Source organism: Lactuca sativa, chromosome 5 (genome assembly GCF_002870075.4).
Source record: "Lactuca sativa cultivar Salinas chromosome 5, Lsat_Salinas_v11, whole genome shotgun sequence".
Classification (NCBI taxonomy): Eukaryota; Viridiplantae; Streptophyta; class Magnoliopsida; order Asterales; family Asteraceae; genus Lactuca; species Lactuca sativa.
Window position 1 is genome coordinate 283,766,771 of NC_056627.2, and position 12,499 is coordinate 283,779,269.

The 12,499-nt window shown below is 37.5% G+C and overlaps 2 protein-coding genes across 2 annotated transcripts; both read left to right on the forward strand.

The window, feature by feature from the left end:
- Positions 1-4,559: 4,559 nt before the first annotated feature.
- On the forward strand, positions 4,560-8,751 carry LOC128126031 (uncharacterized). Its single transcript, XM_052763725.1, has 10 exons — positions 4,560-4,731; positions 4,779-5,175; positions 5,360-5,423; positions 6,881-6,885; positions 6,945-7,008; positions 7,377-7,391; positions 7,944-8,191; positions 8,322-8,406; positions 8,481-8,641; positions 8,748-8,751. Exons 1-10 carry the CDS (start codon positions 4,560-4,562, stop codon positions 8,749-8,751), a joined length of 1,215 nt encoding a protein of 404 aa, XP_052619685.1.
- On the forward strand, positions 8,095-9,535 carry LOC111910164 (trafficking protein particle complex II-specific subunit 130 homolog). Its single transcript, XM_023905940.3, has 5 exons — positions 8,095-8,406; positions 8,481-8,667; positions 8,748-9,025; positions 9,116-9,206; positions 9,326-9,535. The coding sequence occupies exons 3-5, from the start codon at positions 8,762-8,764 to the stop codon at positions 9,511-9,513; spliced, it is 543 nt and encodes a 180-aa protein (XP_023761708.3). The 5' UTR covers positions 8,095-8,406; positions 8,481-8,667; positions 8,748-8,761; the 3' UTR covers positions 9,514-9,535.
- Positions 9,536-12,499: the final 2,964 nt, after the last annotated feature.

A 12,499-nucleotide genomic window follows, 5' to 3' on the forward strand; every position in this document is an offset into this window, starting at 1 on the left:
AGTTTGTGGCAGATCCTTCTAATGAGATAGGTTCGTTTGAAGTGGATCATTTGTCAAATGATGGAGTTATCAACATGCACAATCTTCCTGTTTCAATCAATGACATCAGCCAAGAGATACCTTCACGTATTCAACACAATCATCCGATCGACAATGTCATGGGCCAACTGGGTGATGGTGTTAGAACAAGAAGCTAGAGTGGAGATGTTAATACATGTCTCTATTCTTGCTTTAACTCTCAAATAGAGCTAAAAAAGGTTGAAATGGATTTGAATGAGCCCAGCTGGGTAGATGTTATGCACGAAGAGTTAAATCATTTTGAAAAACTCGGGGTTTGGACCCTGGTTGAACTTCCTAAGGGCAAAAAGTCTCTTGACACACGCTGGGTATACCGCAATAAGTAGGGTGATTCCGGAGTCATAGTGTGCAACAAGGAAATTTTGGTGGTTCGTGGGTTTAGACAGATCGAGGTTCTTGATTACACCGAGGTTTATGCTCTGGTGGCTCGCTTGGAGGCTATCTGTATCTTCCTTGCATACGCTTCCTACACGAACTTCACTTTTTATCAGATGGATGTCAAGACAACCTTCTTGTATGGCAAGGTGAAGGAAGAAATCTATGTTGATCAACCTCCTGGGTTTATTAGCTCGAAGTTTCCCAATCATGTCTACAAGTTGGACAAGGCATTGTATGGGTTACATCAAGCTCCTAGAGCATGGTATGCAACTCTCACAAAGCACTTGCTCGAATATGGATATTCTCGTGGCACTATTGATCAAACTTTGTTCATCAAGCATGTGGATAATGATCAGATTCTAGTTTAGATATATGTTGATGGCATTATCTTCGGGTCTACAAGTCCACAACTTTGCAAAGAGTTCAAATGAGTGATGAAAAAGAGGTTTGAGATGAGTTTGTTGGGTGAAATGACCATGTTTTTGGGGCTTCAGGTTCAACGGAAGTCAACCAGAATCCTGCTCCATCAAGCCAAGTATGTGGAGGATATGCTGGAGAAGTACGAGTTCCGAGACGCTAAACCTGCACTGACACCGATGGCCGAAAGACCCCTGCTGACTCCGGATGCTGATGGCGAACCCGTAGAGCAGACCAACTACAGATCGATGATCGGATCGCTGATGTATCTAACTGCAAGCAGACGTGACATCATGTTTGCAGTTTTTCAATGTGCTCGCTATCAGGCTAATCCTAAACTTTCACATCTTATTGTTGTCAAAAGAATCTTTCAGTATCTCAAAGGCGACCCAAAACTGGGTCTTTGGTATCTGAAAAATTCTGAATTTGATTTATATGCCTTCGCTGATAGTAATTATGGAGGCCATGAGCTTTAGAGGAAATCTACATTAGGAGGGTGTCAATTCCTAGGTGATCGTCTGGTGTCGTGGCAGTGCAAGAAACAGCACACCGTCTCTACCACAACAGCAGAAGTGGAATATGTTGCTGCCTCTGCTTGTTGCTCTCAAGTTATATGGACCCAACATCAGCTGTTAGATTACGGTTTGAACTATCTAGAAACCCCTATTTTCTATGATAATGAGGCTGCAATTCAGATTGCTAAATATCCAGTCCAACACTCCAAAACCAAGCACATTGACATCAAAATTCATTTCATCAGAGATTGTTATGAGCGTTTGCTTATTCGGATGGAAGAGGTTCCTACTGCTAATAATGTAGCAGATCTATTCACAAAGCCGTTTAAGAAAGCTCGATTCGATGTGCTTGTGAGCTTTTTGAAAATGATACGTTTTGAGGACTAATTTTTGCTTTAGGTTAGTTTAAATTTGCGCATGTTAATTTCATTCTCACCCATACACAAATTTAGGGGGAGAAATAAACAAAAACCAAACAAAAATTTAAAAATTCAAAATCCAAAAACATTAAAAAATCATAAAATCAAAAAAATATGTTGCTGATAGTTTTTATTTGTAGGTGGTGTGTAGGGAAGTGATATAATCATATGATAACAAACAATTTGAATCTGTGTAAGGTGCCAAAGTTGATTTGTCTAAGCTCTATGTTTGATACGCCGGTAAGCACGCAAGTTTTTTAAATGGACTTGACTAGGATCAGATGAACTTAAGGAATTTAGAGACCTGACAAATCTTGACCTAGATAGTTCCATTTAGCCTGACAATTCGACACTTGCGTAGGTTGAGCAGAGATATATACATGAGAATCTGCGGATACATTAAATGATCTGTATCTAGAACTGTGGATTAACTTTTCCTCGATGTACGGACTCTGTCCTTAATTCTGGCATTGACGAGACAACTGGGGAATTTTGATAAATTAGGTCTGTAGAAAATAATTTTCTTTCTTTCTATATGTTAGTCATATGTTGCTTCCTCTACTACTTGGAAGAGATCCGACCTGTAATGCAACATATGCAACTCTATCTCTCTGCATCTTCTTCTATGCTATTCTTCCTACCTGTTAGACATATGTTGTCTCCTTTGTGTGATTAACAATCAAACTTGGTACACAGCATATGCAACCTTCTACTTCTAAATCCCTCTAAACTCTAGTTAGTCATATGTTTCAATCTCTTCGTGATTGGAAGAGATCCGACCTGAGTGTACAACATATGCATTCTAAATCTGACTCCTTCCTTAATAATTATCTTCTTATCTAAAGTAAGGATTATTCTGGAAGTCCTTGATTGTTAGGATATACCAGGAAGCGGGAAAGACGTTCAAATACAATTAAAATTGAACATTTTATAGGTTGTCTGTAGATCTCGCTGCTCAATTTAGGTGGACAACAATACCTTTGGTTGTCATCAGCTAAATGGTCTTTTAGGAATATTATCTAAGTTCATAAGATCTAATGACTTGTCACTTATAGTGTGTACAAAAATTCATCAAAAACCTTTCGTGTTTAAGTGGACCACAATACCGGCGATCGACCAAACTTGGACATGAAGACAGAAGTATCAATAAGTGGATTAAGGCTGTCTAACAATTTTGATCACAATATCACAAAAATATTATTAGCATTGGTAAATGAGAAATTAGTGTTGATTCATTTCAATTTCAATTTCAATTTTAAATTTTATTTTATTTTTTATTTTATTTTATTTTTCTAAGAAAAACAGAAAATTAAAAAAAAAATTAGTTTAAAATTCTTAGATTTTATTTTATTTTATTTTATTCTATTTTTTTAGTCCTTGAAATGCATCATGTTTAAAGTCTATTGGGGTGTTTGGTTTGAATTCATTTGGGTTGCAGCCCATTTTCAGGGGGAGTTTATAAAGTGGGGTGGTAGGACTCTCTTCCACTCTTCAGTTTTTTAGTATGGCCGCACACCCAAAACACACACTCTCTCTCTTGAATCTTCAAAAACTCGATTTTCCTTGAAATTGACTGCTGGTTTGTGTAAGTTCCATCTAATCGATCCTCGTAATGGATTTATTGAGCTTAATCGATTGAGAATCCACGGTTTATGGAAAGAAAACCGATTTTCGGCAAAATTGGAGCGTGTAGGGCCGCACACCCGTATACGGCCTCACACTCCATGTACGGCCTCACACCTTGTGTACGGATGAACTTCTGTGTACGGCTGCACACTCCAATTTGCCCCGATAATATTGAAATTTAACCAGTGAGCAACTTGATTTAACGGTTTATTGGGAAAAGCACTTGATGTTTATTGATGAATTTTTTTATTGTGCTTTTCTCATCTCAATATGGCAAATCTTGAATTCACTAAAGTTCACAACCTGGTTGTTTACCTTGCTGATCCTCCAGAGGCTCACTCTGAGTTTCAATTCATCGTAGATGACCTAAGAAGATGTTGCCTGTTCTCTATTCTCACCACTTGTCCGGTCATTTATCAAAAATTGGTTAAGGAATTCTGGAGCAACGCAGTTGTGAAGAAGGATAATAAGGGTGCAAAATTTTTTGAGGCTTCTGTATGTGGAAAGAAAGTCTTGGTTACCGACTGGATTATTCGAGAAACTTCACAGATCAATGATAAGCCTAAATTCCCAAAGGAGATGATCTAGACAGGGCTCAATAGATTCTGAACCAAATGGGTTATGAAGGAACTTTTTCCCCCCACTCTCAAGAAGCTATTGCCTCCGTGCTGGAAATATTTAGCTCATGTATTTGTGAGCTATATCTCTGGCCGAAAGTCAGGAGCTAATGAAATCTCCCTGGTTAACACAGGTTCAATTGTTGCTTTAGCTTCTGGATTTGAGTTCAATTTCTCAAAGTTTATTCTACATGAGATGATTTTGAACATTGAAGGAAACAAGAGGGATAAGTTCTTCATGTACCCAAGATTCCTTCAACTTATCTTCAATGTCAAGCACCCTGAAATCGAAAGAGGAGGACTATTGGCTCAAGTGCTTTTGGTCTGATGAAGCAGAATCGACCAGGAAAGGTTAATTTTGAAGGGAAATATCCACTAATCAAGTTTGGAATTTTTGCTAAAGAGAGTGAACAATCTGAATCCGCTAATCTTTCTAGCCCCACGTAAACTGAGGAGATTATGCCTATGAACATGAAAACGAGGAAGGTCGTGTTTCCCCTGTCGCAATCATGGCAGAAGAGCATGACCAACTACGAAATGTGGAGGTTCAAAGTAACTTTGATGTAGAGGGTGATCATGAAGAAAATGATGGTGATGATGATTTTCTCAGAGACATGGATTTTTCTAGCTTTGACAATGAAGAATTCCCACTTAATCTTAATCTGGATCATGACGACCTAGGTCCAAGTTCAACATTTTTGACAGTTTCTTTATCAATGACAATGAAGTTGTTCAAACAACAACCGAGTCTAGGGTTGCTAATGACGTTCTTAACACAATGCCTCCTACATCAAGATTGATGGTAGAATCTTCAAGCCATAAGGATGCAGTTTCAGGGATTCCTCCCTCTGATACAACTATTCTTACATCTACACCATCTTCTAATGATCCGACACAGACACAGACCTCTCTGCCTCCTGTGAAAAGAAGGCGTCTTGATCCGAGGCATGGATTTCTTGTTCAAGATCAAGCACCTCAAGCTCCATCCACAGTCGTCACCACAACAATTACTGTACCACCCGTTCTTACCGAAGAAGGCCCAAGCATCACGTTTGAAACAGGTGGGTCATCTGTTGTCCTAGAATACTCCCCCACAAGGCATTCGCTAGATGAAGCCTCCATCAGGCTAGCAAGGCACTTGGCTCAAAGAAGAAATTGGAATTCTAAAACAACAAAATATTGAGAAGGACATTTTAATTGGAAAGCATGATGTTAGGACTGCTAAGCTTGAGGAAGATAATGCATTGAAGTGAAAACAAATCTCTGAGCTATAGACTAATCTTGGATCTTTGACTGCTTTTAATTTTAGCTTGAAGAACAAACTGTTTGAAGCCTTGGAGATAAATTCCAGTCTCTGTTTCAACAACCGGATGGTATTAAAGATCCTCTTACAGCTCCCATCCAGCATTCCGTAGGCGAATTTCCTATTGATTGTAGGTCCCAAATCTAATGGATCCAAATCAGTGATCAATTAAGGCAAACATCAAATAGAGCGTAGAAGGAGTAGAAGAAGAATTAATCCAAGCATGCACACATCTATATCATATAAATGTCAGGTACACCTTGGGAAAACACACACATATGTCACTGACGTCTCTATACAACTGACACAGACACACTCTATTTATAGGACCACTACTAGAAAAACAGCCTTTAATGACGCGCAAACAATGACATGCGGTGATTTACGATACGCAAAAGCGTGCGCTCTAAAAATAATGTCATCTCTTCAAACTTTTGAAGGATAGAGGTCACGCTTTTGTGCGTGCCCTAAAATTAATGTCCAAGAAAAAAAATTAAAAACACGGAGGGCACTTAATTAAAAATGGGCGTCGTCTAGAAATGTCGCTTTATATTTTTTAAATGAAAGGCGCGTTCTATTTTTTTGCAGCTGGGGGGAAAGAAAATCCCAAAAGTTTGAAATGCCGCCATTGTTATCCTCTATCTTATTTCCATCTTTCTTCTCTCTCTCTCTCTCACTCACTCTCTCTCTTTCTCTATCTCTCTTACTCTAATACCCAAAAAAACCCTAATATCATCACAAATCCTCTTTTCTCCCACAACAAAATCGCAATATCACCAAATCTTTCATCCCGCAAGTAATCTGAGTTCACCTTTCAATTTCATTTGTCTCGCAAGTAATCTGAGTTCACCGGTGGCGTTCCTGACTGTATCAATGGAAGCGCTGCTCAAGTCGCTGACCAATTTCTTCACCTGCGTTTCGAGTTCCGTGAGATCAGTTCTCGCTTCAGTAGCAGAAGAAACAACTCTCGGCCCAAAAGATGATCTCCGCCATATTTGGTTTCGTGCTCTGTTTCCAAATCGAGGTGAAACTGCATGCTGGGAAGCAGCAATGGCAGCCTGAGGCTCTATGTCTCTATCTCCAGTGGCGATACAATGATTCACGAGTTTAAGAAATCGGAGGAGGGATTGAGAGAATTTGTCGCTTCCTCTGGTTTCTCTTTTGATTCTGGTAATGTTTATATTCGGTTTCTCTTTCTTCAAAATTCTTTTTCACATATTTCTTCCCATATGAGTTTATGATTTCAGATTTTTTCCATATGATTTTGATCTTAGTTTGTGATTTAGAATTCTCAATCTTCGGTTTCTCCTTTATCCACCAGTTCATGTGCCCGATTGGGTTAATAGTTATGCTAGAATTTGATCAATTTCTTTGAAATTTAGGGTGAATTAGGTTAGGGCATGAATAGGAAACACTATAAATGGTTTGACTAAGTCGACGTCTTCTTCTCCTGTATCAACTTGACACCTCAACTCTTCTTTTGCACTGATCTGCAATCTATACTAGGTTTGATTTTTTTATTTACAGGTTTTGTTAGTAGACCATGTCTATTGTTACTCAAATTAAACATGTTGTATTTTTTTTATTACAGGATGTGGTTTGACAAATGGTTGTTGAAGGAGCACATAAGTTCAGAGCCACACAACCTCAACTTGGTTTTTTGTTCTTCTTTCTTCTTTAGCTCCTGAGGCTTGATTTCATTGAAGGTTTGTGCTCTACATTCTAAGAATGCTCTTGCATGGATTGATCTTTGTCATTTAAGTTTCAATAGTATCATGCCTTGAATTCTTCCTTAATGTGTTTTTGACTATGTAGGTTTGTTGGGTGCCAAATAGCATGGTCCAAGCATCATCTCGATGACTGTTTTCCTGATCTTCCTTCACATCTTATGATCATTTTTCCTTTTTAACATTATTAGTATTTTGTATTTCTATCATGATGAAGAACTTTTTGTCTTGTTCTTTTCCCACTCAACTTTTTATTTCAACTAGTTCTAATTTTTTTTTTTTTTGCTTTTATTCAGGCTGGATTTTTTCAAGTACCTGATTCTGATAGGCTAGGTTCTTTCTTAGGCTGGATTTATTCAGGCTGGATTTGTTCAAGTACCTGGCCATATATATTCTAGCAAAGTCGGTATGCATTATTTAAGCCAAATAATTATGTTTGGAAGAAGATCCTAGCGTGCATTTTAATGCCATGGTGAAGCTGATTTTAAAATAATATTAAAATTTTCTTTTACTTTCTTTATTCTAGTTATTTATTTTTTATTATGAATTTGGATGTGATTACAGGGTGAGGCATTAGTAATAACTAAAATGAACCAAGGAAAAAGCTAAACAACCTGAAATAGGGATCCAGCCATGAACCAGACAGTGTCAAGCTCATTATACTCTTTTCTGATGCCTTCTGCTCTTTCAACAACTTCAGCCTGATAGGAGGGATGTATGTGTAATGTGTTTGTTATATTCAACAACACAGGGGTGTCTATTCTTAAATTCAAAACTTAGGATAGGAACATATATATACCTTTATTGGACTTCCTGTAGATAATTGAGCTCAGATTCAGACCATAAGAGTGGTAATTCAACAGCTAGCTGTCCCTTTCCACATTGACGATCAAGCTCTTTTATATATGGGTACCAGAAAGATTTTCTTACAGGAAGCAGGGGGTCTTTCATATCAACATGAAAAGTACCATGTTCCAATCATCCATACAGATATAAGAACTAGCAACATTCTACTTGATAGAGAATTGCAGCAAAAAATAGCAAATTTTGGGCTTATAAGACTGCTACCAGAAGATACGACTCATCTTAGCACAAAATTCTCAGGGACTTTGTATGTTTAAAAGTACATATAACTTAACTACTAATTCAATTTGATTAAAGTAAATTTTCAATAACCAATGTTAAATCTTTGCAGGAATAGTGGTTATGTAGCACCTGAACATTTTTGCCATTATTTGTAGGACTATAGCTGTTCACTTCACCAACCCATTCCATGTCAGCACACGTGTAGCAGATAAATGCAGTGATGGCACCTTGCTTTTGCAGGTATATTGATCTCAAGTCTTGTTAGGGTTAAATGCAAAAAAAAAATAATAATAATTATTTACTCACATTCCCAGGTGATACTCCACTCACAAGTGAAGGCTAACTTAACCATACACGATTCTTGGCTGGACCTAAAAGACGGTTTTACCCTTGCTGGTGAAAGTCAAAGTAATGGAAGACCAACATCCGCCTTCTTTCCACTTGTAGTTCCTTCTACATCAAGAGCCGGAATCTTGTTCACTATATCCCTACCCACAAATGGCAAGCATTATTTTATTTCTCATTTTATCACTCATCTTTAGAAAAAATAATCAATCTCTCTTTTTTTTTTTTTTTTACAGATGAAGCGAAAGATATGAATCCTGATAGTGATACGATATTAAATATAAAATATAAAATATCTGGGGATAGAAATCATGGATCGCATACTCCTATGTTTGAGGATGAGTCTTCACAGATGTTGACTTTTAAGAGTGCTCTTGTTTTACAAAGACCAGTGTTGGAACCTTGTTTGGCAGTTGGTTTTCTTCCCCTTCCTCCAGAAGGCCTTAGAGTCGGCCAGCTTTTTACTATGAAGTGGCGAGTTGAAAGGTTGAAGTATCTCGAGGACGAACAATACGTAAGTTTCTAAAATTTTTACTTTTTTTTTTTGGCAATAAAAAAGTAAAAATGACTTAAATGTTAAATCATATATTTGATTTGTGAACAGGATGAGGTAGTATATGAAATAAACGCAAATTTTGAAAACTGGATGATTGCTGGGAGGAAGCGAGGCCATGCACCTCTCTCCACAAAGCAAGGTACTACTAACCTTTTATAATCCAAATCCTCTTTCAATATCTCAACATTTAATAAATTAATAAATTTTATATCTTGATTTCGAAACCTTGTTGTCTAAAAATAAACTTAATGTATACAGGTTCACGAATAGAGATTTCAATCCTATGCGTGCCATTGGTTGCTGGGTACATACGGCCCCCACAACTGGAGTTACCGGACATTGGTGAGGGTAATATTAGTTGCAACCCAGCTGGGCCCCACTTGGTCTGTGTTTCCCCTCCACCTCTCAGCTCCTCCTTCTGTATTCCCATTCCCATTCCTGCCTAGAGATGAAATCGTGACTTTTGTAGGTGCTTTGATGTGGTGGTCCTAGAAATCATTAGTGGAAAGAGATACAAGGATGTTGACTACCAATTAGTCACTCAAAATCTCCTTGATCATGTAAGTATCTCATAATTAAGGGTTGGTTCATTCAACCCGTTCTTTTCATTTATGGTTTTAATGATGAAGGTATCTCAAACACTCAATGATTTATTTTGTATTCAGTGAGACCTTAAGCTTAGGTGAGAAGTTCTTACTAGCCTTTCTGTTGTTATGTGTATGATAGGCACGGGATCTACATGAGAGTGGAGCGCATCTGAATTTAATGGATGAGAAACTAGATCCTAGTGAATATGCAGTAGAACATGTTGTGGAGATCATCAAGATAGCATTGATGTGCACTCAACCACCATCAACTAGACCTACAATTTCTGAAGTGGTTATATGCTTTTAAGTGAAAAATCTCTTCACTTATGTATGTATGTATGTATGTAGGTATGTATGTATGTATGTATGTATGTATGATTTTTATTAATACCTTATGTATATATATATATGCAGGAATGGGAAGGATTAATTGAATTGATGGGAACTGAATCAAGAGCTGTAGGGGGTCTTGAATTTTTACACAAGTAAGTTATGGTTTGCTTTTTTTTTTGGTTTATAAGAAAGGGGCTAGGGGTAAAATTGTCATTTTACTAACGGTGCGAGTAAGAGGGACCAAAATCACAACAAAGTGAAACAACAAGGACTAGAAGGTCAACTAAAGTCTTGCCTTTTGAAGGATCAAAGTCTTCAGTTGAACCAACTACAATTGTTAGTCCCTAAATATAGATTTCTTTTTTCTTTTCGTCCCTACAGTTTCCTTTTTGCATATTTGGCCTCTTCTCCAACGAAAATGACTATTTTTGGGTCCAAAGTGGAAAAAATCAGCTATACTCAAGGACCAAAACCTTTACAAGAACCTCAAAAATAAGGACCAAAATTGAAACACAACTTTTCATTACAAGGGTAAACATGTCATTTTCTAATCCAAACTTTTTTCCTTTATGTAAATATAAAAATATATATTTTGCCCTCCCTGAAACAAACCTCAATAAGATGAAGATTGGAAGCACGGTTGAGGACAAAAGCAAACTCACAATTGTATTGTCTCATAGTTTTCTCAAAAGCTTCTTTAATGCTCACAACCTGCATGTTAATCAATTTTTATAGCATGCTCACAACGTATCTAGAAGTTTTGGAGGAAACGAGACACAAGCAAAAATAAATAAGCATGCTTATTTATTTAATTTACAATTTACAATACAATTGATAGATATATGAATCCATATGTTACTTAATTTTGTTCTTTTTTATTTTTAATATGTGCAGCATAGGGAGACATCAATGTCCTTCAAAACTATAGATGATGTCCAAGTCTTACTCTATGCAGTAAGTATTAAAGAAATAGCAATGCACTTTCATTCATTTGTTTCATATTTTTTTCACATTTCTCTAATGATATTTTTCCTTGAGTCATAGAATGATTGGCTCATATCTTGTTTTTTGATATTTATACGCAGTTTTTTTCTTACGTCGGTGGTGGTGAAGTTCAAGATTAAGGGAGACTTGTAATCATGTTTGGCTTTCCTTTCCAGTAAGAAACAGAGTTGTATGATTATTTGTTAGTTTTATAGGAATGTATAACACATGTTAGCAATGTATTATTTTTGTTTAACATTTGAATGATTTTTTGTATGACATTATAATTTGTGCAATTTATTTTATATTATGCAATGGATTGTATTTTTTTGTATATGGTATTTTATTTATGTTATAAGAAATTAAATGAAAATTTAATTTAAAAATTAATAAATATATAAATTTTTTTTTAAACATTTAAATTTACGATACGCAAAAATGTATGTCATCTTCATTTATGACATGACCTTTCTTGACAGGGGCTTTCTTGATACGCATTGCGTGTCATTAACACGCGCGTCGTAAAGTTACGACACGCGAATGCGTGTCGTCTTCCTTTATGACAGGGCCTTCCTTGATACGCATTGCGTGTCGTAACCGCGCGTCGTAAATGCGCGTCGTCTATAGACGACGCGCAAAAGCGCGTCGTCTCTCTTTATGACAGGGCCTTCCTTGACACGCATTTGCGCGTCGTCTGAGCATTTTACGACGCGCAATGAGCGTCGTAAAAGGCCTTTTTTCTAGTAGTGGACCACCAGCTGCACACGTGTGTACAACCGCACACGTGTGTACAGCCGCACACACGTGTATGGCCGCACACAGAGTGTGCAGCCGCACACGCGTGTATAGCCGCACACACTCGCTAACATACTACAACCAACATAGAAAACCCCAAGACCCTACCAGGACCTATACAAGATGAATGCCTAGCTCAAACCACAAAATTGTGACCTAACAATCTCCCCCTTGGTTTGAGCTAACATGGACTCAGGTCTTCTTCGATCAGAAGCACTTCAGACTTATACTGATAGATGCCTAGCCCAAACCAACAAATTTTGACCTAACAGTCTCCCCCTTGGTTTGTGGCTACTATAGACTCAGTCTTTCTCATAACCAAGGTGTGTATGTATCGCTTCCTGAATTGCAGAAGATCCTTAGCATCAAACAAGACAAATAGCACAATCACTATCTTGAAACTTGATCACTGTAGTGGCGCAAATCTCTTCGACTGTGGTCTGGAACTTGTCACCAAATTCTGCAATAAGTTTGTTCTTCAAGTTAGAGTAGCCTGATGATAGGGCACCAAGAGTAAACTGGAGATCAGATATCTGTTTAGACTTCTGAAAGTTTTCTTCTTCAAGCTCGGAAACTTGAATATTGAGGTTTCCGATCAGAACGTCTTTCTTGATGGTCTTCTGTTTAAGAGTAGTGATCTCCCCCTTAAGCTCTGAGATAGATTGGCCTGCTCCCCCTGAACTTCCTTCACCTATTGATATTCATTTGCCACGAGGTAAAGGATCTGAATCTT